General features: G+C 45.6%; 1 protein-coding gene across 2 annotated transcripts in view; it reads left to right on the top strand.

Annotated features, from left to right (window-relative positions):
* The window catches only part of ube2z (ubiquitin-conjugating enzyme E2Z), a 78,687-nt gene that overhangs the window by 34,321 nt on the left and 18,757 nt on the right, over positions 1–25,609 (top strand). For both annotated transcript variants that reach the window (XM_072248937.1, XM_072248938.1), the window contains 2 exons: positions 2,188–2,300; positions 11,145–11,235. In XM_072248937.1, coding sequence (XP_072105038.1) covers positions 2,188–2,300; positions 11,145–11,235 — 204 coding nt within the window. The remainder of the gene's footprint in view (positions 1–2,187; positions 2,301–11,144; positions 11,236–25,609) is intronic.

Below are 25,609 nucleotides of genomic sequence, written 5' to 3'. Positions count from 1 at the left end.
CTGGTCACTTGTGGCCCTTGAGATGACTGAAGAGGCCAATCTGTGATCCACAAGTCCTATTGCAGTGTCGGCAGGTGTAGGTCATTGAAGTGGTGGTGGATGTAGCTGGTTGGGTCTTTCCAAGTCTCTCCTTACGTTGACGCCACTTGGTCTCAGTGGCGCGGTGGAGGTGTTCAAAGAATGTGGGTAAGTTAATTGGTCATTGTAAATTGTCCTGTGATTAGGCTAGGGTTAAATAGATGGGTTGTTGGTTGGTGCGGTTTATTGGGCCGGAAGGACATGTTCTGTGCTGTATCTCTAAATAAAGTTATCTTGAATCTACTCTAATAGGTGCATTTAAAGGCTGGTTTATTTAATAAGCATGTTGTAAATTTTTTAAAAATTCATTGCTATCAACGATCAAAAGGTTTCAAATAATAACCACTTGGATGTGTTATTCCAGGAATGTGGTTTAACAGCAGCTTATCTTTCTAAAGGCGTCACAGAAGCAAACTCAAAACAAAAAGAATCTCCTTTTAAAGTTGATAAGTGTGGTTTCATGCATGCAGGCTGTGTGGATTTCTCCTGATTCCTAAAGCAGAGGTGGACAGGTTCTTAATTAGTCAGGGTGTCAAAGTTTACAGGGAGAAAGCAGGAGAACGGGATTACAAGGGATGATAAGTCAGACATGATGGGGTGGCGGAGCAGAATTAGGCCATTCAGCCCATTGAGTCTGCTCCTCTATTCCATCATGGCTGATTTATTATTCCTCTCAATCTCATTCTGCCTTCTTCCCATTACCTTTGATTCCCTGACTAATCAAGAACCTATCACCCTCCACTTTAAATACACCCAATGACTTAACTTCCACAGATGTCTGTGGTAATGAATTCCACAGATTCACCACCCTCTGGCTAAAGAAATTCCTCCTCATCTGTTCTAAATGGCCGTCCCTCTATTTTGAGTTTGCACCCTCTGATCCTAGACTCCCCCCACTATAGGAAATTTCTTCCCCACATTCACCCTATCAAGGCCATTCAATATTTGTTAGGTTTCAGTGAGATTCCCCCAATCTTCTGAATTCTAAAGAGTACAGACCCAGACCCATCAAATGCTCCACATACGTTAACCTTTTCTTTCTTGGGATCACCTTCATGAACGTCCTTTTAACCCTCTCCAATACCAGCATATTTTTGACATTTTCCTGCTCACTCACCAGTAATACATATATTTCCCTACAATCAACTATTGTAACTGCCTACATTCCCCACATTACCCCTTCCCTGCAGTGGCATTTCTGTTTAATTCAGTGATGCCGCATGAAGGAAGTGTGGGAAATGCTAGCCAGGAACTGTTTTCCAGTAATCTAGTGATTGGATATACTTAAGAACCTATCCACCTCTGTTTTGATTAGTAAAGACATCAAAGGTTATGGGAAGAAGGCAGGAGAATGGATTGAGAGGGATAATAAATCATCTGTGATGGAATGGTGGAGCAGACTCGCTGGTCCAAAAGGCCTGTGGTCTTGAGTCAGAATAGAGGGGCAACCCTTTAGGGAGAAATTTCTTTAAGTAGAGGGCGGTGAATCTGTGGAATTGATTGCCACTGATGGTAGTGGAAACCAAGTCATTGAGGATATTTAAGGCAGAAGTTGATAGTAAGGACACCAAAGTTTATGGGGAGAAAGGAGAATGGGGTTGAAAGGGATAATAAATCAGCCATGCTGGAATGGTGGAGCAGACTCATTTGGGCTAAATGGCCTAATTCTGCTCCTTTGTCTTGAGGTCTATCTCGTGAGCTCATGTTCATGGGCAGAATTGGACTCCATTCTGGCCCTCATGGACGAACAGTCTGTTAGCAGATTCATCATAAGGCCAAGGTACCGGAATGTTGCCATTCCCATTAAAATCCTAGTCCTTTGTTGGTTCTCTGAGTTGGGAGAAAAAAACATATTTGAAGGAGAATGGGTAGGGTAATATATTCTTAAATATATTAATGAACATTGGAACGTTACAGTAGAGTACAGGCCTATTGGCCCATGATGCCGTGCCAACCTTTTAACCTACTATAAGGTCAATCTAATTTTTACATAGCCCTCCATTTTTTTGATCATCCACTTGCCTATTTCTTAAATACCCCCTATTATTTCATTAATGATTATTGTTAATTCTTTTATTGTTTTAAAACAATTTTTTATAATCATTTTAGGAGAGACATCCAGGAGACAGCAAAAACTATAACGAATGCATACGGCATGAATCTCTCAGAGTTGCTGTTTGTGATATGTTAGATGGCAAGTGTCCTTGCCCAGAAGCACTGAGGTATGTTTATTCCACATGGATTAAGGTGCAATTAGTGAAATTATGTCTCAAGTATTTGATCCAGATGCTTTGTGTAATGGGTCTTTACTCAATACACTGCTCAGTGCAATTTGCTTGATAATTATGGTGAAGGTTGAGAGATTTGAATGAAAAGTACAAAGTTTTCATTGGCTGCAGTCAGTAACCAAGGCATACAATATTTAGAACATAGTACACTATGGCACAGTAAAGGCCCTGTTTCCCTCAATGTTGTGCCAACCATATAACCCACTCTTAAGACCAATCTAACCCTTCTGTGTCACATTGCCCTCCATTTTTCTATCTTCTATGTGCCTATCTAAGAGTTTCTTAAATCCACCTAATGTATCGGCCTCTACCACCTCCCCCAATAGGGCATTCTGTGTTTTAAAATAAAACACTTGCCTCTGAGATTCCCACAGAACTCTTCTCTAATCACATTGGTATTAGCGATTTCTGCCCTAGGAAAAAGTCTCTGGCTATCTATTTGACCTATGCCTCTTATCACCTTGTACACCTCAAACAAGACCATAAGACATGGGAGCAGAATTAGGTCATCTAGCCCATCGAGTCTGCTCCGCCATTCAATCATGGCTAATCCTTTTTTTAAAAACCTTAAGCTCCCTAATCACTTCCGGTTCATTACATAACACCCAATCCAGTGTAGCCGATCCCCTAGTAGACTCAATGATGAACTGCTCTAAAAAGCTATTTCTTAGGCATTCTACAAACTCTCTCTCTTGAGATCCATTACCAACCTGATTTTCCCAATCGACCTCCATGTTAAAATTTCCCATGACTACCATAACATTGCTCCTTTGACTCGCCTTTTCTATTTCCTGTTGTAACCTGTGGTCCAACTCCCAGCCAGTGTTGGGAGGCCTGTATGTAACTGCCATCAACATCTTTTACCTTTGCAGTTTCTTAACTCAACCCACAAAGATTCAGCATCTTCCAGTCACTTTTCATCCTCCTTGCTCCAAAGAGAAAAGCCCTAGCTCACTCAACGTATCCTGATAAGACATGCTGTCCAATCCAGACAACCTCCTGGTAAATCTCTTCCACATCCTTCCCCGAATGAGGCGACCAGAGCTAACGTTTGTCGGAATGTTGAGATAAGGAACTGCTGCATGCTTGTCTTGCGGAAACATGGCTCCAGGACAACATCCCATGCCCCATCAATCTTCAGGCCATACCACTCGGATTTGTGCTCATTATTTTGTGACTCTGTTTACTGCATCATAACTTATGACTGTATGTACTGTGTTTTGCACCTTGGCTCCAGAGGAACGATTTTTCATATAGCTGCATACATGTGCATGGCTGAATGACAATTAAACTTGTACTTAAGATGAAAGTGAGAATACTTAATCAGAGTTGCTGTATTCTAGAATTCATCGCCAGAAAGGGTGTAGAAGCTTGTTCAGTGGTGGGGAATTTGATAGTTACATAGTTCTGCATACCCACAGAGGACAGGAGACTAGATGGTTCTTCTAAGAGGCCAGCATGATGTTGGATGAATGGCCTCTTGTGCTCTGTAACTCTAATAGAGGTTATTGAGCACGTGGCTTCATTTGGCTCCTCATAGCTGCACCATTCATTTATGTTCTTCCTCACCCGCAGTCTGTCAAGGACCATGTGGTGATAGCCTGTGCATCAGCCTCTCCACGTTAAACAAGTCACGTACAAGCATTCTCCATTAAGAGAATCCACGCTAACAGCCTGGATTAAGTCCCATGATGATCAGTAAGTGGTGAAGTGGGCAGGAGCGGATCAGCCTCTACAACCACTTGAAGACCCAATAATAGACAATCCCGTAGGAGAACATCATACTCAACTCAAGTGATCGCGCTGTCTCGTGTAGGTGGTACCAAAGCATTTAGGTCCGACACCACCAGGTTCAGGAGCAGTTATTACCTAACAACCATCAGGCACTTGAACCAGTGTGAATAACTTCAGTTGCCATTACTTTGAACTGGTTCCACATCCTATGGACTCACTTTCATGTGGGTGACCTATTAAATGCTCCCAATGGCCTGCATCTCAAATAGCCTCTGACAACCAAGTCCAGCTCCCGTCCTTCAGGTGTGGCTAACTACTAAGCCCGGTGGGACCGTTTCTACTGACAGGAGAACAGGCAAAGGTGGGTTACTGGCGACTTAAAACCAGTCAGTTCAGGCAGATGGGTCTTGTCAGCCGTGGCTGGCAGCTCATCTAAGAGAGGGAAAACTCTGATCTCAACCTTCAGCTGCCTTGCAGCTACACCCACTCATGGGGAAGGCTTCAGGAGTAAACCCTGAGGAAAAAATCCGGATGCTGACCGGCAACTCCTGCAACACTGTTGGTGACAAACTGTATCGGTCTCTGCCATTCCTTTGGGTTCATCAGCTGCACAGAGAGGGGGAGCCTGCTACATGGGCAACAACAGTTTGCTCTCTATATCATACTGCCCAGGTTAGCATATCACGTAGACAGCTAAGATAATAACATCCATGGTGTACCCCAACAACTCCAGTCACATGGGTATAATTGGGTGGTACGGGCTGCAAAGATCTTTTACCAAGCTGTATCTCTTAAAAATAACTTCCAAATTATATAGTCTTCTGACCTATTGCATCCTCTATCTCAAATGCTTCCAAATTGGTTAACCACAGTGCTACCGTCACTGTTACATTAGACATGGATGCCAACTTGGGTACAGCAGGATCCCACAAGAAGCAGTCGACGTTTTGGACCGATTCCCTAGCAGATAAAGGTAAAGGCAAATCCTAAATGATTCTTATTGTATAAAGCAAAAGGTTAACTAGAGATGAGTAGGTCTCCTTGAGGATAAATGTGGTCATCTCTGTGTAGAGCCAAAGGTACTGGTTTATTATAAACATAAGAGATTCTGCAGGTGCTGGAAATCCAGAGGAACACACACACAAAATGCCAGAGGAACTCAGCAGCTCAGGCACAGTCTATGGAGAGGGAATAACAAGTCAACATTTCGGGCCATAATCCTCCTTTAGTTCTGACCTGCCAAGTTCCTCCAGCATTTTGTGTTGGCTTACTATTGTCACATTTACCAAGATGCAGTGAAAAACTTGTGTTGCTTACAGATCAAATCATCACATTGTATTGAAGTAAAATAAGGTAAAACAATAACAATGCAGAATAAAGTATAAAAGCTACCCAAAAAGTGTAGTAAGGGTAAACAAATAGTACAAAATCATAATAAGGTAGATCGAGAGGCCAAGAGTCCATCTTATCTTGCAAGCGATCCATTCAAGAGTCTGATGGCAATGGGGTAGAAAGTGTCCTTGATCCTGGTGGTATGTGCTTTCACGTTTTTGTATCTTCCGCCCAATGGGGGAGGAAAGAAAAGACATTTCTGGGGTGGGTGGGGTGATGGGCAAAGTCTTAAATTAATATTTCTTGTCTGTATTTACCTTAGCGGAAAAAAGGGCATAGGTTTAAGGGAGAAAATAGTGTTATCCGAAAACATACTGACATTTCATAAGAGATGGTGGTGTTGAAGCGCATAAAGGTGGTTGGGTCTCCAGAGCCTGAGCAGATCCATCCTCAGACAGTGTGGGAGGGGAAGGGAAAAAAGTGCTGGAGCCTTTGTCAGATGCCATTGTGTCTTCATTAACTGCAGGTGAGGCATTGGAAACTTAAGTTTTAAGTGCAAGTTTAATTGTCATTCAACCATACATGAATACCCATGAATACAGGCAAGTATAACAGTGTTCCTCTGGGGCCAAGGTGCAAAACACAGTACCAACAGGCACACACAGCAGAAGGCACACCTACAGTGCCTTGAAAAAAGTATTCAGCCCCCACAACAATTTTCACATTTTACTGTCTCATTTTCTAAATTTTAAATATACTGAAGTAGGATTTTTTTGAGCTAATCTGCAGAACATTGTGCATCATGTCAAATCAAAAGAAGAATTCCAAAGCCTGTCAACAATTTACTGAAAACTAAAAGCCAAACTTATGAGGCTGAAAAGGTGAATTACTACACTAATTTTCCTCAGGTGTAGTACTGTATATTACCTGACCAACTCACCTAATTCGTTGATGTAGAAAATTGGAGGATTGCCTGAATAAGTACCCCCTCTCTCTGTAAGGTCCAACTGTATAGTAGATTTTCAACAGATCAAACCAAATGAAGACGAGCATTCAGGACAAGTCAGGGAAATGATAATAGAGAAGCACAAATCTGGGGAAGGGTACAAGACTATCTCAAAGGCACTGAACATACAGTGCAGTCCATTTTGAAAAAATAATGAAACCACACTGCCTAGGTCAGGCCATTCTTCTAAACTTAGTCGACAGAAAAGAACAACTAGTATAAGGGAGGCTACTGTGACGCCAACTGTCACTGAGTGAGCTGCAGAAGTCATTAGCTGCAACTGGACATGAAGTTCATGGCTCTGCAATATCTAAAGCTTTGCACAAAAAGGGTATTTATGGGAGACTGGCCTTGGCTTAAAAAAAAAAGCATATGCTTGCCCATAAGGATTTTGCAAAGCATCACTTAGATGATGTAAAGATGTGGTTAGGTGAGACTAATGTGGAACTTTTTGACCTCAACACTAAGTGGTATGTGTGGTGTAAATCTAATACTGCACATCAGGTTATACCATCCCTACTGTAAAATATAGTGGAGGTAGCATCATGCAATGGGGATGCTTTTCAGCAGTGGGGCCTGGAAAATCTGGTTAGGATTGATGGGAAGATAAATGCTGCTAAAGACAGGGAAATCCTGGATTAAAAACCTGCTAGCCTCTGCCAGAAAACTTTATCTGAGAAGGAAGTTAGTCTTTCAGCAGGACAATGGCCCAAAGCACACTGTCAGAATAACCATGGAGTGGCTTCAAATGAAGAAAATTCTCCTTGAGTGACCCAGTCAGAATCCTGACCTTAACCTAATTGAACATCTCTGGCAAGACCTCAAGACCTCCCCAACTAACCTGGCACAGTTTGAGCAATTTTGCAAGGAGAAATGGGCAAATCATGCTCCATTGCAATGTGCAAAGTTAATAGAGGCTTACCCAAAAAGACTACTGGCTGTAGTAGCTGCGAGAGGTGTTCAACTAAGTGCTGAGCAAAGAGAGATGAAGACTTTTGAACTGCTGACATTTCAGTTTTTGAATTTTTAGTTTTTCATGCTTTACAATTTTCCCTGTTTTTTGGGCCCTACTCTATAAAAAGGAGCATATGATAAACAAATAAAAGTTCTGAGTTAAATTGATCAAAATCCCTGGTTGTAATGCACATTTATGTGAACAAAATGTCGGGGTCTGAATATCTTTACAAGGCATTGTCATTACGAAAGCAGTAAACAGTCACACAAAAAAAAAGTTCAGCCCAATTCCCTGAGTGTCATGTCTTGTAGATTGGTGGTGCATGGGATGTTGTCGGCAAGACCAAACCTGCAGTAATCTGATCATCACGCGCCAGTGCAGCTACAGACGAATGTAATCCATCTTGTCCTCCACCGGGTGAACATTGGAGGATAACACTAATGGAAGGGGTCAACCCCCAACCCTGCATGGACGCCCACCACACCACACCACACCACCTCCAGCATCTCCTCCCCTGGGTGACAGGAAGGCTGGAGGGTGACAATTTTATGCATTTATTTAAGAAGGGCTGCAAGGGAAAGACAGGACGCTTGTAGACCCAATGAGCCTTTTAACAAAGGTACGAACAATGCCGGTGGAGATTCTGAGAGACTTGCAAAGGGAAGGGCTAATTAGGGACCGTTCACATGCCTTTATGTGTGGAGAAATCTTGCCTCATGAATTTGAAGAGGTGACCATGAGGATTGACGAGATGGGTGGTAAATGTTCTTATGGTGATATCAGCAAGACCTTTGACAAGGCCCCAGTGGTAAACTGCTCCGAAAGACTAGAATACTTGGGATACAGGCTGATCTAGCCAATCAGATAGAAAATTGGCTTGGTTGTATGAGGTGTTGGTTTGTTATTGTCACATGTACCAACGTACATTGAAAAGCTTGCCTTACATACTGGTCATATAGATCAGATCATAACACAGTGCACTGAGGTAACATAAGATAAAGCAATAACAATACAGAATAAAGTGTAGCAGCTACCGAAAATGCGCAGTGCAGATAAACAATGAGTAAGATCATAGCGAGGTAGATTGTGAGGTCAAGAGTCCATCATGTCGTACAAAAGGTCCATTCAAGAATCTGATAACAGTGGGGGAGAAGCTGTCCTTGACCCTGGTGGTACGTGCTTTCAGGCTTTTGTATCATCTTCCCTTTGGGAAAGGGGAGAAGGGAGAATATCCGGGGTGGGTGGGATCTTAGATTATGCTGGCTGCTCTACTGAGGTGGTGAGAAGTATAGACAGTCCATGGAGAGGAGGCTGGTTCCTGTGATGTGGTGAGAGTTGCTTTTCAGATTGGAATGCTCTGTTCCTTTTTTAATTTTGTTATATATAGTAATGATTTGGATAAGAATTTAGTTTGCAAATAACACCCAAAATTGGTATAGTGAACAGTGAAGAAGGTTGTTTAAGGAAACTAAGCCAGAGCATGCATACATGGTGAATGGCAGGCCTCTGCAGAGTAGTGTTGAACAGACTTTGAGGGTTATAAGTTACGTAACTCTCTGAAACTGGTGACACAGGTAGAAGGATGCTGAAGGTGGCATATGACTCCGAATAAGGAGTCTGTTTATTCTCCTCCACCATAGATGCTGCCTGACTTGCTGAGCTCCTCCAGCATTTTGTGTGTGTTCTCAAGCTTAGCAGCGTCTGCAGAATCTCTTCTGTATGTGGCACATTTGCCCTCGTGGGCCATAGCATAGAGTTGAGACGTTGTGTAGCTGTTGTACAAAGCAGTAGTTACACCACGTTTGGAGTATTGTGTGCAGGTTCAGTCTCCACCCTATAAAAAGCATGAAATTGAGTTAGTGCAGAAAAGATTTGTGAGGACATCATCTGGACTGGGGGACTCGAGCTATGAGAGATTGGATGGGCTGGGACTGTTTTCCCTGGAGCAAAAGAGACCGAGGGGTGATCTTTAAAAATCATGAGGGTCATAGATAGGTTGAATAGTCATTGAATTTTTCCTGGAGTGGGGGATTCTAAAACAGGGTGGCATAGGTGTAAGATGCAAAGGGAAGGATACAATTGTTCTGGTTAGTGCCTGCTAGGCCCAGTTATAAAGTCATAGTATTACAGTGTAGAAACACGCCCATCAATCCAATCCATCCATGGCCACCAAGATGCCTGTTTGTGGCATCATCAATCCAATTTACATGCATTTGACCCACGATCTCCTGAATGTTTCCTTTCCATGTTTGATTGTTATGCGCCGTGTCGTATGATGTTGGCGATCATGGTCTTTGCATGACCATGATTGTTCATGTCAAGTTTTTCTACAGAAGTGGTTTGCCATTGCCACCTTCCGGGCAGTGTCTTTACAAGGCGGGTGACCCCAGCCATTATCAATACTATTCAGAGATTGCTTGGTGTCAGTGGTCGTGTAACCAGGACTTGTGATGTGCACCGGCTGCTCGTTCAACCATCCACCACCTGCTCCCATGCCTTCACGTGACCCTGATCGGGGGCTAAGCTGGTGCTACACCTTGCCTAAGGGTGACCTGCAGGCTAGCGGAAGGAAGGAGCACCTCACACCTCCTTTGGTAGAGACATATCTTTAACCTGCCACCTGTCCTTTCCATGTACCTTCCCAATTGCCTTTTAAGTGTTGTGATTGTACCTTGGACCTGCCTCAGATGGTTATAGGGTCTACAGCAGGGGTTCCCAGCCTTTTTTATGCCATGGGGCACCTCCATTAACTGAGGGTTCTGTGGACTCCAGGTTGGGAACCCCTGGTCTAAAGTAATACCGTACAGAAACTGGGCCTTCAGCCCAACTCATCCTTGCCCATCAGAGGTAGTCCCAGGTACAAGCACAGTACTTAAGGCAATTGGGAAGGTGGCGGATGGTGGTTGTACATGTATCCCTGTGTGGGAGAGTTTTTAAAGTGGAAAAACCGTTGCACTGGGGCAGTTCCACTCCCTCAGAAGTCCAGGTCTAGTGGTACAAACAAGCATCACAACTTGGGGTCTTCTTTGGTTGCAGTGGATGACCATGATGTTGTCAGTGCCTTGTCATGTCCTTTGCTCTCCACGGAGCGTTACAGTGCCACCTTCCTGGCCGTTGGATCTCACTGTAGATCTCATCTACCCAGTCCGCCAGAGCTGACTTCACATGCTAGGACAGGCATGTCCCTGTCTCACTGGGGTGTGAGGCCCGCTGGCTACCCTCACCTGGTTTAGCCCACCTGTTGAAGCGGTGTGCTGGGGTGTGGCTGCTGTCACGTACAAACAGCTCCTTGGAGCCACAGGTGAGAGCAGAGTGTCCGGTGGGGACCAAAGGTGAGTGAGCTGCCCCATAATGGACATGACAAGCCCCTTCACCAGAGGTGCTACCCCTCCCTGGACACCCCATACACTCCAATAGGGAAGATGCATGATAGGAAGTATTCAGAGCAATGTGTCAAATGCATGTAAATTGGATTAGTGAGACAGGCATCTTGGTGGCCGTAGATGGATTGGGCTGATGGATGTGTCTCTATGCTGTAATACTATGACTTTATAACTGGGCCTAGCTGGCACTAACCGGAACAATTATATTAGGCGACTACAAGCTTCCTTTGGCAGCAGCTCAGTGGCGATGATCAACATTTACAGTACGTTGTGCCTAATTCAGCTGTAAGATATATTCAATTCTGTTCTGTTTAGAAATACTACAAATGTGACATAACCTAAATGGTGATTGTTTTCTGTTCACTCAGAAGCGTGATGGAGAAATCTTTCATGGAGTTCTACGATTTCTATGAACTGTCCTGTAAGGATCGGCTTCATCTGCAGGGGCAAACCATGCAGGTAACATAATTTTACTTGCTCCTGTTCATCTCAACTAAACGAAATTTGCTCCTGAACACACACTATTCCAGTTCCTGATCACAACTCTCATTGACAAAATAGTGGCTTACTATATACCGAAACACATGAGATTCCGCAGATGCTGGAGATTGAGAGGAACTGGAGGAACTCGGCAGGTCAGGTGGCATCTATGTAGAGGGATAATTTGCTTAACAATTTAAGAGCCCATGGTATTACAGGAAAGTTACTGGTATGGTTAGAGCGTTGGCTGATTGGTAGGAGGCAGCGAGTGGGAATAAAAGGATCCTTTACTGGTTGACTGCCAGTGACTAGTGGTGTCCTGCAGGGATCGGTGTTGGGACGGCTTCTTTTTATCCTGTATATCAATGATTTAGATGATGGAATAGATGGCTTTGTTGCCAAGTTTGCAGATGATATGAAGATTGGTGGAGGGGCAAGAAGTATTGAGGAAACAGGTAGGCTGCAGAAGGACTTGGATTAGGAGAATGGGCAAGAAAGTGGCAAATGAAATACAATGTTGGAAAATGCATAGTCATGTACTTTAGAAATATAGAAAACATATAGCACAATACAGGCCCTTCGGCCCACAAAGCTGTGCCGAACATGTCCCTACCTTAGAACTACCTAGGCCAGGGGTCGGCAACCTTTTTGCCTCTGTGGGCCGGATCGCGTATCAATAAGTGGATGGTGGGCCAGATAAATGCCATAATAAACTTGAAATATGGGGATTATCCATTTAGGTACATCTAGTTATGTCTTGCCTCGAATTAGTGAATAACGCATGCTGGAAAATCATTTGAGCTTAACCAAGGATGCCAATTAGTAATCAAAGAACTCAGTTTAGTTGCAATTTATTTCAATCAAGGCATCTTTTGAATCTATTACAAGGACACAAAGAATCTTTAAACATAAAATGTATGAACATGATGCATTGAATGTTGGTAAATTAAGTATAATAAAAGAGAAAATTTTAATGCAAACGATCGATATATCAATGTGAAACTTGAGGCTGGTTGTTGCTTGAAAGCTTCTCAATATTGGGTGTCAGACTTGTTGATGCCAAGAGCAAGACATTATCCAGATGGGCATCAGTCAATCTTGTTCTCAAATGGTTCTTGGTGTGCTTCATTTTTTGAAAATAATTGCTCACACAGATAAGTGCTGCCAAACAATGATGCTATCTTTTTTTGCATGGTCCACTAAGTTAGGATACTTCCCACTTGGATGAATATATTTTCTATAGAAGTCAAGCACTGACACATCTTCAGAATGAAATTTTGATCTCAATATGTCGTCACACTGCATCTCAATCAATTCCATTTGAAAAATTTCTGATGCCGTGTCCACTTCCACATCAAATGGAGTAGCAAACAGCTTGAACTCATTTGCATGCAAGCGAAAATCAGCAAAACGAGATGAGAACTCTTTTCTCAATTCTTGGACCAAAATTCCACTATGGTGGGTCTTGTAATATCGCCTGATATTTGCCACCTTCTTCACAGCAACATTTTCTAGGCAAATGAGACAAACTGGTTTCCCAGCTTGCTCGATAAAGAAGTAATCTAGTGTCCAAGTGTCTTGGAAATTTTGGCACTCAGTGTCTACCTTCCTATGTTAATTGGGATTTTTTTCTTCGATTTTATTTTGAAACGCGAGTTATTCAACAAGTATTGTATCACATGTAAGTATCTGGATATTTAGCTTGGAATCCTGTTAAAACACAGTGATGCTGTTTCTGTTTACAAATGTGAACGACCCCATCTGAAAACCTGCGCGTGCACGGAGAGTATCTAATACAGATTAATAAGGTAGTCTGCCTTCCCGTCATTCGTATATACCAGTGTGTGGTTTGGAACAAAATGGGACCTGGGGCCAGTGTAACAAGATGCCATGCATGTCCATCAGTGTGGTCACGTGAAACACTCAGAATAAGGAAAAATCGCTTACGGGCCGGATAAGCATAGTATCCCAATATTTGCTCACAGGCTGATCAAAATACCTTCGCGGGCTGGATCTGGCCCGTGGGCCGCAGGTCACCTACCCCTGTCCTAGGCTTTACCCATAGCCCTCTATTTTTCTAAGCTCCACGTAGCCATCCAGGAGTCTCCTAAAAGACCCTGTCGTTTCCGCCTCCGTCACCATCGCCGGCAGCCCATTACACGCACTCACCACTCTCTGCGTAAAAGAACTTACCCCTGACATCTCCTCTGTACCTACTTCCAAGCACTTTGGTAGTAGAAATAAATGTGTGGACTATTTGCTAAATGGGGAGAAAATCCAGGAATCTGAGATACAGAGGGACTTGGGAGTCCTTGTGCAGAACACCCTAAAGGTTAACTTGCTGGGTAGAGTCGGTGGTGAGGAAGGCAAAGGCAATGTTAGCATTCATTTCAAGAGGTCTAGAATACAAGAGCAGGGTTGTGATGCTGAGGCTTTATAAGGCACTGGTGAGGCCTCACCTGAGTATCGTGAACAGTTTTCAGCTCTTCATCTAAGAAAAGATGTACTGGCATTGGAGAGAGCTCAGAGGAGGTTCACAAGGATGATTCCTGAATGAAACGGTTATCATATGAAGAACATTTGATAGTTCTGGGTCTGTACTTAAATTTAGAAGGACGAGGGGTGATCTCTTTGAAACCTTTCGAATGTTGAAAGGCCTAGACAGTAGATGTGGAAAGAATGTTTCCATGGTGGGGGAGTCTAGGACAAGAGGGCACAGCCTCAGGATAGAGGGACGTTCATTTAAAATAGATTTGGAGAAATTTCTTTAGCCAAAGGGTGGTGAATTTGTGGAATTTGTTGTCACATGCAGCTGTGGAGGCCAGGTCGTTAGGTGTATCTAAGACAGCAATTGATAGGTTCTTGATTGGACACAGCATCAAAGATTACGGGGAGAAGACTGGGGAGTGGGGCTGAGGAGGGGAAAGATGTGGATTAGCCATGATTAGATGGCGGAACAGACTTGATGGGCTGAAATACCTTATTCTGCTCCTATGTCTTATGGTTTACATTTTGGGCCGCGATCCAAAATGTCTATTGCTAATCCCCAACATAAATGCTGCTGATTGGCTGAGTTCTTCCAGCATTTTGTGTTTTTTGTTATTCCTAGATCTTTTACCTTGGACACTTTTCTTCCTGTATCCACCTTCAACCTTTTCTTTGAACATTGAATTTACAATAACCTCTTCAGACTGTTTTTTCTTTTTCCCTTTCCGTTCCCATCTGTTCTCATTCCTCCAGTTTTCTTCCCTATCTCTTTACTTCCCCCACTCTCTCCCCCTCCGGTTCATCCACCCTCACCCACCATATCCTCTTCCACATCTGGTACGCTTGCCTTTCACCTCTACTTAACTTGTTCCCACTCTCATCTTCTGTGCTTACCAGATTCCAGCATGTGCAACAACCTTTGTTACCAGGTCCTCCTCCTCAGGGGAGTTGCAAATACGATATCATCTTGGTTGTAGAATTAGAATTGGACTCAATTTTGCATCTGGTGCATGACCATCTTGAATATTTTAGGTGAGAACTTCATGCAAGTCAGTTTGGTAAATTATTCTGACTTGTTTCTGATTCAGACTACTGTGAGGAGGCCAACCAGCAACCCTTTTGCTTCTAATGTATTTAGAAAAGGTTCCAGGAATTTCTTTAAACCCTGCTTGCTGAGGCCATTTCACTTCCTCTTCTTGTCCTTCTTGCTTCTTTCTGATGAGCCCAGATGAAGGGTCACAGCCCAAGTCATCGACTGTTTATTCATTTCCATAGATACTGACCGGAAGGAGATAATTACACTCAATTTCACTCCCCCCTCCATTGAAATGTTTCCACAACTTATGGACTCACAAGGACTCTTCACCTCATGTTCTCGATATTTATTGCTTATTTATTTATTATTATTTGTTTTTGTATTTGCGTAGTTTGTCTTCTGTACACTGGTTGAACGCCCAAGTCAGTGCGGTCTTTCAGTGATTTTGTGGATTTATTGAGTATGCCCACAAAGAAATGAATCTCAGGATCGTACAGTTGCAAGAAAAAGTTTGTGAACCCTTTGCAATTACCTGGTTTTTTGCACTGATAACTCATAAAATGTAGTCTGATCTTCATTTAAGTCACGATAATAGACAAACACAATCTGCCTAAACTAATATCACACAAACAATTGTACTTCTCAATACTGAGTACACCATTTAAACAATCACAGTCCAGGTTCAAAAAGTATGTGAACCCCTGGGGTAATGCCTTTTACAAAGCTACTCGGAGTCAGGTGTTCCAATCAATGAGATGAGATTGGAGGTGTGGGTTGTGGAGGTGCCCTGCAGTGCCTGCTCTTCTCAAGAAAGATCTGTTTATGTGCACCATGCCTCGATCAAAACAACTTTCAGGGGGCCTTAGAAGAAGAAATGTAGGGATGCATTGAATGACGTAACAAGACAATGATCCGAAACACAAGAGTAAATCAGCAACAGAATGGTTTAAAAAGAAAATTCATGCTTTGGAATGGCCAATTGACAGCCCAGACCTTAACCCAATTGCGATGCTGTGGCGTGACCTAAAGAGGGCTGTTCATACAAAGTATCCCTGAAATATTGATGAACTGAGACAGTTTTGTATAGAGGAACTGTCTGAAATTCCTCCTCGCCATTGTGCAAGTCTGATCAGCAGCTACAGGAAACGTTTGGGAGGTTTTTACTACTAAAGGAGGTACTACCAGTTATTAAATACAAGGGTTCACATACTTTTCCAGCCTGGACTGTGAGTGATTAAACAATGTGCTCAATAAAGATATGAAAAGTACAATTGTTCGTGTGTTACTGGTTTAGGCAGATTGCGTTTGTCTATTATTGTGATTGTGGTTTTTTCCTGTATTTCATAGCTATCGGGGGAATTCAGATAACAGACTTGTACATTCATACTTTGACAATAAAATAAACCTTTGAACCCTCAATGCAAACATTCCTTCAGATCCATCAGTGATTCATCGGTTCAGTGACTGAGGTTAACTCATGCTTTCTGAAAGTGCAGCTAAAATCTGTCATTAGCAGTCACTGCAAAGAGAAATCAGTGGCAAAACAATGTCAACAGATTTAAAAGTAATCATATTAACCCTTTCCTAGCACGCTTCCCAAATGTGTCGTCATCTCTCAGTCCTGCACTCATCTGTGTTGGAGACATTGTCATTGGGAAGGGGAGCACTTTGACCAATAGACATAGGAGCAGAATTAGACCATTTGGCTCATCAAGTCTGCTCCGCCATTCCATCATGGCTGACTGATTATCCCCTTCAATCCCATAACCTTTGTCTCCGTAACCTTTCACGCCCTTACTAATCAAGAATCTCTTCATCTCTTCTTTGAACATATCTGATGATTTGGCCTCCACGGCCATCTATGGCAATGAATTCTGCAGATTCACTACCCAGTGGCTAAGAAATTCATCCATCTCTGTTCTAAAGGGGCATCCTTGTATTCTGAGCTGTGCCCTCTGGTCCTATACTCCTCTACTATGCGAAACATCCTCTCCACATCCACTCTATCTTGTCTTTTAATATTTCAAAGGTTTCAAAGGTACATTTAATGTCAAGAAATGTATACAATATACATCCTGAAATACTTTTTCTTCGCAACCATCCATGAAGACTGATGAGTGCCCCCAAAGAATGAATAACAGTTAAATGCTGAACCTCAGCTCCCCCCCCACGCGTAAGCAGCAGCAAAGCAACAATCCCTCTCCCCCACCAGCAAAAAAAGACATCAGCACCCGCCACCAAGCACTCAAGCATGCAGCAAAGCATCAGCAAACACACAGACTTGCAGTACCCCAAAGACTACTCATTCACCTGGTATTCGACATACCGCAGGCTCTCTCTCTCCCTAACAAGGGAAAAAGAGGTGTCCCCGTTTCACAGTGAGTGGGGAGCCATAACAAACAATTCGCTGATTTACGATGTTAAACGTCTGTTGCATCGCTTTTTACGAGCTCTGTGCCCAAAGAACTCGGGTCTCTGGGCACACAGCCAGCAGCCAACTCGCTGCTTACGATCTTCCATCTCCCATGACACACAGGATTCCTGCATAGTCACCAACCTTCGTTCTGCCCGTCTCTAGAGCCACGAAATCCCGGAACTCCGAAGGCGAGCTAATCTCCTAGGCCACATCCTTGGCATATCGAATAATGGCCAACCGTGAAACCCCCGAGGGCAGGTCCCATTCCCGCAAAGAACCGAAGTCATCGTGTAACTCCAGGTCAGGGTCTTCAAAAGAACCTTGAAAGGGAAAAACAGAGATATTAAGGATAGGAATAGAGCTGTTTCTGAAGATGCAAGCAAAGGGGTTGCCGTTAGGCGTCATCGTCTCTCCTAAGCTTCAATGTGATTTCCCCCCCCCCCATTCTTCTAAACCCCAGTGCGTATAGGCCCAGAGTGATTAAGTGCTCCTTGTATGTTAACCCTTTCATTCCTAGGATAATTCTCGTGAACCTCTTTGGACTCTGTCCAATACCAGCATATCCTTCCTCAGATCAGAGCCCCAAAACTGCTCACGATACTCCAAGTGCAGTCTGACCAGTGCCCTAAAAAGCCTCAGCATTACATCCTACTTTTATATTCTCTTGAAATGAATGAACATTATATTTCCCTTCCTTACCACAGAAGCAATACATGATTACACCCATGTTTGTATCAAGGAGCAGTGCATCCTGGAAAGTGGCTGGTAAATCTTCTGAACCTTCCCTGTGCAAATAGTTCTTCACAACTCTCAAGAACTGAGAATTTTGGAGATTCACCATTCTCCGAGGGAAAATATTGCCTTATAATTCAAAGTCAAAGAAAATTTTTTTTATTTAAGTATGAATATATCATCATATACACCCTGAGATTCAAGTTCCTTGCAGGCATTCACAGTAAAACAAAGAAATGCAACAGAACCAATAAAAAAGCACACAAGCAAAGACTGACTAAAACACAATGTGCAAATACAAAGAAAACAAATAATAAGTAAATAATACTGAGGACATGTTGCAGAGACCTTGAAAATGAGTCTGTAGGGTGAGTTCAGTGTTGAGGTGAGTGAAGTTACCCACACTGGTTCAGGAGCCTGATGGTTGAGAGGGTAATAACTGTTCCTGAACCTGGTGGTGTGGGTCCTGAGGCTCCTGTACCTCCTTCCTGATGGTTGAGGGGTAATAGCTGTTCCTGAACCTGGTGGTGTGGGTCCTGAGGCTCCTGGACCTCCTTCCTGATGGTTGAGGGGTAATAACTGTTCCTGAACCTGGTGGTGTGGGTCCTGAGGCTCCTGTACTTCCTTCCTGATGGTTGAGGGGTAATAACTGTTCCTAAACCTGGTGGTGTGGGTCCTGAGGCTCCTGTACCTCCTTCCTGATGGTTGAGGGGTAATAACTGTTCCTGAACCTGGTGGTGTGAGTCCTGAGGCTCCTGGACCTCCTTCCTGATGGTTGAGGGGTAATAACTGTTCCTGAACCTGGTGGTGTGGGTCCTGAGGCTCCTGTACTTCCTTCCTGATGGTTGAGGGGTAATAACTGTTCCGAAACCTGGTGGTGTGGGTCCTGAGGCTCCTGTACCTCCTTCCTGATGGTTGAGGGGTAATAACTGTTCCTAAATCTGGTGGTGTGGGTCCTGAGGCTCCTGTACCTCCTTCCTGATGGTTGAGGGGTAATAACTGTTCCTGAACCTGGTGGTGTGGGTCCTGAGGCTCCTGTACCTCCTTCCTGATGGTTGAGGGGTAATAGCTGTTCCTGAACCTGGTGGTGTGGGTCCTGAGGCTCCTGTACCTCCTTCCTGATGGTTGAGGGGTAATAACTGTTCCTAAATCTGGTGGTGTGGGTCCTGAGGCTCCTGTACCTCCTTCCTGATGGTTGAGGGGTAATAACTGTTCCTGAACCTGGTGGTGTGGGTCCTGAGGCTCCTGTACCTCCTTCCTGATGGTTGAGGGGTAATAGCTGTTCCTGAACCTGGTGGTGTGGGTCCTGAGGCTCCTGTACCTCCTTCCTGACAGTTGAGGGGTAATAACTGTTCTTGAACCCGGTGGTGTGGGTCCTGGGGCTCCTGTGCCTCCTTCCTAATGGCAGCAGCGAGAAGAGAGTACAGTCTGGATGATGGGGTCCTTGATGATGGATGCTGCTTTCCTGCTACAATGCTCCTTGTAGGTGTGCTCAACGGTGGTGAGGGCTTTGCCTGTGATGGATCACTTCGAGAGCGTTTGTCCATTATACGTGGCCTATCAGCGGCGTCAACAGAGCTCTACGAACTAAATAAAAGTGTAGAAGGGATAAGCAGAGCAGCCATTGTCAGGAGTAGGCCAGTGGCAAGAGTAGAAGCGACCGGCTTTGACTCAGAAGAGGCTTCAGCTCGGAGGAGGTGTCGGCTCATTGTAAAGCGTCTGTTAAAGTTCCTTTTTGTTTTTTTTTTTAATTTTCCCTCGCTTAATGAACCATTTAAATGGCTGTGGTGTGCTCTTCGTGCTGGATGTTGGAGAACTAGGAGAACCAGGGTCTCCCGGGGAGCTACATCTGCGTGAAGTGCATCTGGCTGCAGCTCCTTGAAGACCATGTGAGGGATCTGGAGCAGCGACTGGATGATCTTCGGCTTGTACGGGAGAATGAGGATATAATTGATCAAAGTTACAGGGAAGTAGTCACCCCGAAGTTGCAGGAGGCGAGTAGCTGGGTGACTGGCAGGAGAAATGGAAATAGGCAGTTAGAACAGAGCACCCCTGTGGCCATTCCCCACAAAAACAAGTATCCACTTTGGATACTTTTGTGGGAGATGACCTTCCAGGAGAATGCCACGGGGACTGGGTTACAGGCACCAAGCATGGGTCTGTGCTACAGTAGGGAAAGAGAGAGAAGAAAGGAGTGGTAGTGATAGGGGACTCGATAGTGAGGGGAACAGACAGGAGAGTCTGTGGACGTGAACGGGACACCCAGATAGTATGTTGTCTCCCAAGTGTCAGGGTCAGGGATGACTCGGATCGTGTCCACAACATATTGGAGAAGGAGGGGGAGCAGCCAGATGTCTTGGTATATATTGGTACCAATGACATGGGAAGGAAAAGCGATGAGGTCTTGAAAAGAGCATTTAGAGAGCTGTGTAGAACGCTGAGAAGCAGAACCAACCGGTAGTAATTTCTGGATTGCTGCCTGTGCCATGCACCAGTGAGGGTAGAAACAGGATGATTTGGCAGATAAATGCGTGGCTGAGAAGCTGGTGCAGGGGGCAGGGTTTCAGGTTCTTGGATAATTAAGATCTCTTCTGGGGGAGATATGACCTGTTCAAAAGTGACGGGTTTCACTTGAACCCAAGTGGGACCAATATTCTCGAGGGCAGCTTTGTTAGAGCTGTTGAGGAGGGTTTAAACTAACTTGGCAGGGGGGTGGAAACTGGAGTGAAGGAACTCAGGAAAGGATGGATGGTAAAAGGGTAAAGATAGTGTGCAGTCAGATTGTCAAGAGGGGCAGGCAGGTGATGGGACTTAGATGCAGCCAATAGGCTGAGTATCAAATCATTAAGGATGCAGAGTCAGAAAGGACAGCAAATACAGTATTCAAGGTGTTGTATCTAAATGCGTGTAGTATAAGAAATAAGGTGGATGATCTTGTTGCAATATTATAGATTGCCAGGTATGATGTTGTGGCCATCACTGAATCGTGGCTGAAGGACGGTTGTAGTTGGGAGCTGAATGTCCAAGGTTACACATTGTATCGGAGGGATAGGGAGGTAGGCAGAGGGGGTGGTATGGCTCTACTGGTAACAAAAATGGCAGTAGAAAGATATGACATAGGATCAGAAGATGTTGAATCCTTGTGGGTTGAGTTAAGAAACTGCAAGGGTAAAAGGACGTTGATGACAGTTATATACAGGCCTCCCAACACTAACTAGGAGGTGGACCACAGGTTACAACAGGAAATAGAAAAGGTGTGTCAAAGGGGCAATGGGGAGATTTTAACATGCAGCTTGATTGGGAAAATCAGGTTGGTAATGGATCTCAAGAGAGAGTTTGCTGAATGCCTTAAGGCCAATTTATGCTTCTGCATCAAATCGACGCCGTAGGTACAGTGTAGCCACGTACCCTACTCCGTAGCCTGATGCGCTCCTCCCCAAAAATGTAACTTCGCGGCAACGCAGACCGCAACAACTGTGATTGGTCCGCTTGGTAGCATCGCATTTCCTCCAACGCTGCAATAGCTTCCCATTGGGCGACTGAAGGGCAGGGGAGGAACTTTGACTGCAATGCTTTCCGTAAAGCTTTACAGACCTCCGAAATTATGGAGGACCCTGTGCTTGACGCCAGTTTGTAGCTAGCTGCTACAGCCTGTTGACTTCCACCTGACGCTAAAACTCCAATGGTGATTGACAGTCACTGTGTGTACACTGTTGCAAAATAAATGGTTGGAGACGATGACCCGAATCGTCAAATCTACCTGCCGACATCTGAAAATATTTGAAATGCATTTCCTCGTCCATGTTTTTCAGTGGCCGGACAAGCACAGAAAATTCACCCTCCTTCAGTTTCAGTCACCATTGTTTGAAGTTTGAGTTTCTTCGTGTTGAGTTTCAACATGATGAAACTCAACACAGTGGCAAAGAAACCCCACCGACAACTAGTGTTTTGGCGGTGAATTGCAGAGCGATGCAGACACACCAACACACAAGTATAAATGCTCACAATGGCGTAGGCCACTTGTGTAAGCTACTACGCAGAAGTATAAATCAGTATACGCAGAAATAACGTTTTAGAGCTGTTTGTCATTGAGCCTACTAGGGGATCAGCTATACTGGATTGGGTGTATTGTAATGACCTGGAAGTAATTAGGGGGCTTAAGGTAAAAGGACCCTTAGGAACCAGTGATCACAGTAGGATTGTGTTCAGCTTGAAATTTGATAGGGAGAAAGTAAAGTCTGATATAGCAATATTTCAGTGGAGTAAGGGAAATTACAGTGCTATGAGGGAGGAGTTGGCCAAAGTAAATTGGAAGGAGCTGCTGGCAGGGATGTCAGCAGAGCAGCAATGGTGTGCATTTCCGGGAAAAATGAGGAAGGTGCAGGACATGTGTATTCCAAAAATGAAGAAATACTCAAATGGTAAAATAGTACAACCTTGGCTGACAAGGGAAGTCAAAGCTATTGTAAAAGCAAAAGAAAGGGCATACAACAAAGCAAAAATTAGTGGGAAGATAGATGATTGGGAAGTTTTTAAAAACCTTGTGGCAACCCACTTTCTAGCACACACGAACCGGCTCACAACAGCGCGCGCAGGCAGAGGGCCGGCCCCAAAAAGGGCGCCAGGCCATCTTCACCAGCAGGGGGAAAATCCCGTGCGCGGAAAGGGTCTGGGAATATGCATTCCCCACAGCTGTCCCGCCCAAGGTGGGCGAGAAATGGAAGGCTTTAAAGCAGGCCGTGAAGTTTGAATAAACCACTTTCATCGCAACTCTAACTCACCGACTCCGTGTGGTTATTTTAGCGCTGTGTGTAGCACACCGCTGCAATTGGTGACCCCAATGACCCATTCAATATTTGGACCAGAGATGACCGACGCCGCATCTGTTCACGCAGTTTTGTTAAAACTGCCAAACTTTTGGCCGCTGCGACCCCGTCTGTGGTTTGAATAGGCAGAAGCACAATTCCACATTTGGCAGATAACCTCGGAGTCCACTCGCTACTACTACGTGCTGAGCTCCCTCGACCAGGAGACAGCTGCACAAGTTGAGTTTATACAGTCGCCCCCAGAGAACGACAAACACACAGCAGTCAAAGCCCTGCTCATAAGGACTTTAAGACCCTCACAGCGCAAACGAGCACACCGCTTAATGCACCTGGATGGTTTGGGAGACAGGCCGCCGTTGGCATTAATGAACGAAATGCTGGCCCTGACTGAAGGACACAAACCCTGCCTCATGTTTGAGCAGGCGTTCCTAGAGCAACTGCCCGAGGACATATGCCTGCTGCTGTCCGACGCAGATTTCAGCAACCCCCGGGAGGTGGCGGCCCGAGCAGATGTGCTGTGGAATGCCAGGAAAGAGAGGGGCACCCGTCGCACAGATCACCAAGCCACGTGCCCAATGACAGACCAGACCAGGCCCGGCAGCAGAGCCTACAAAACCCAGCGATGGGAGTGAGGAGCCCAACGAACAATGGTGTTTCTACCACCAGAGGTGGGGCACAGAGGCCCGCCGCTGCAGACCACCCTGCAAATTCCCGGGAAACGCCAAGGCCCAGCTGCCTCTGATCATTACAGCGGCTGGCCATCAGGACAGCCTCCTGTACGTCTGGGACAAGCAGTCGGGACGCCGTTCTTTGGTCGACACCGGAGCGGAGATCAGCGTCTTACCTCCGAGTTGCAACACCCGCAACAGAGAACCGGGACCCACGCTGAGGGCCGCTAATGGCAGCACAATACGAACCTACGGCACCCGCACAGTCCGGCTACAGTTCAGCTCCAGCCAGTTCACGTGGGACTTCACACTGGCCGCCGTGGCCCAACCTCTGCTGGGGGCAGATTTTCTGCGAGCCCACAACCTGCTGGTCGACCTGCAAGGGAAGCGATTAGTCCACGCCAAGACTTTTCAAACGTTCTCCCTGGGTGAAGCACAGTTGCCAGCCCCACACCTGGACTCCATCACGCTGACCGACGATGAATTCACCAGGGTCCTGGCGGATTTCCCATCAGTACTGACACCGCAGTTCACGGCAGCCATACCCAGACACTGAGTACAGCACCACATCCCGACCCAGGGACCACTCCTCCACGCCCATGCTCGAAGGCTTCCCCCGGACAGGTTCTGACTGGCGAAAGAGGAGTTCAAGAAGATGGAGGAATTGGGGATTATACGACGGTCCGACAGCCCATGGGCCTCCCCCCTGCACATGGTGCCCAAGGCAACGGGGGGCTGGAGACCATGCGGTGACTACCGCAGACTGAACGAGGCTACAACACCAGACCGCTACCCTGTGCCGCACATTCAAGACTTCGCAGCAAACCTACACGGTGCAAGGATCTTTTCCAAGGTAGACCTCGTCCGGGGATACCATCAAATCCCTGTACATCTGGACGACATCCCCAAAACAGCACTCATCACCCTGTTCGGACTTTTCGAATTCCTTCGAATGCCGTTCGGTCTAAAGAATGCCGCACAGACTTTCCAGCGGCTAATGGACGCGGTGGGACGTGACCTGGACTTTGCATTCATCTATTTGGACGGCATCCTCATAGCCAGCAGTAGTCGGCAGGAGCATCTGTCCCACCTCCGCCAGCTCTACGCCCGACTGAGCAAATTCGGCCTTACAATCAACCCAGCCAAATGCCAGTTCGGACTCGACACCATCGACTTCCTGGGCCACAGGATTACTAAAGATGGGGCAACCCCGCTGCCCGCCAAGGTAGACGCGGTCTGCCACTTCCCCTGACCCAACACAATCAAAGGCTTGCAGAAATTTGTGGGTATGGTGAATTTTTACCACTGCTTCCTCCCCTCAGCAGCCCGAACCATGTGCCCCCGTTCACCCTGATGTCGGGTAAGGGCAAGGACATTACCTGGGACAAAGAGGCCGCAACCACTTTCGTTAAAACCAAAGAAGCCTTGGCAAACGCCGCGATGCTAGTGCACCCCAGAACGGACGTTCCTACTGCCCTCACGGTGGACGCATCCAACACAGCAGTCGGTGGAGTGCTGGAACAACTCATCGAGGGTCGCTGGCAACCCCTGGCATTCTTCAGCAAACACCTACGACCACCCGAACTCAAATACAGTGCTTTTGACCAGGAGCTATTGGTACTATACCTGGCAATCCGGCATTTCAGGTACTTCTTAGAAGGTAGGCCCTTCACCGCATTCACAGACCACAAACCGCTTACCTTCACGTTCACAAAGGTGTCCGATCCCTGGTCGTCCCGCCAGCAGCGACATCTGTCCTATATCTCCGAGTACACGACAGACGTCCAGCATGTCTCGGGAAAGGACAACATCGTGGCGGACGCATTGTCCAGACCTACCATACAGGCTCTGTCGCAGGGGGTGGACTATGCAGCGCTGGCAGAGGCACAGCAGGCAGACGATGAGATCCCCAGTTACAGGACTGCAGTCTCAGGTTTGCAGCTCCAAGACCTCCCCGTAGGCCCAGGTGAGAGGACCCTACTATATGACGTCGCTACCGACCAACCCTGCCCCTTCGTCCCAGCAGCCTGGCGCCGGCGGGTTTTCGAATCCATTCACAACTTAGCGCACCCCTCCATCAGGACAACTGTCCGGCTGGTCGCCAACAGGTTTGTGTGGCATGGACTGCGTAAGCAGGTCAGTGAATGGGCCAAAACATGCATGCAGTGCCAAACGGCCAAGGTGCAGC

The sequence above is a fragment of the Mobula birostris genome, chromosome X, assembly GCF_030028105.1.
Source record: "Mobula birostris isolate sMobBir1 chromosome X, sMobBir1.hap1, whole genome shotgun sequence".
NCBI lineage: Eukaryota > Metazoa > Chordata > Chondrichthyes > Myliobatiformes > Myliobatidae > Mobula > Mobula birostris.
The sequence above is the reverse complement of the archived record's forward strand: the minus strand, read 5'-3'. Positions and strand labels throughout refer to the sequence as shown.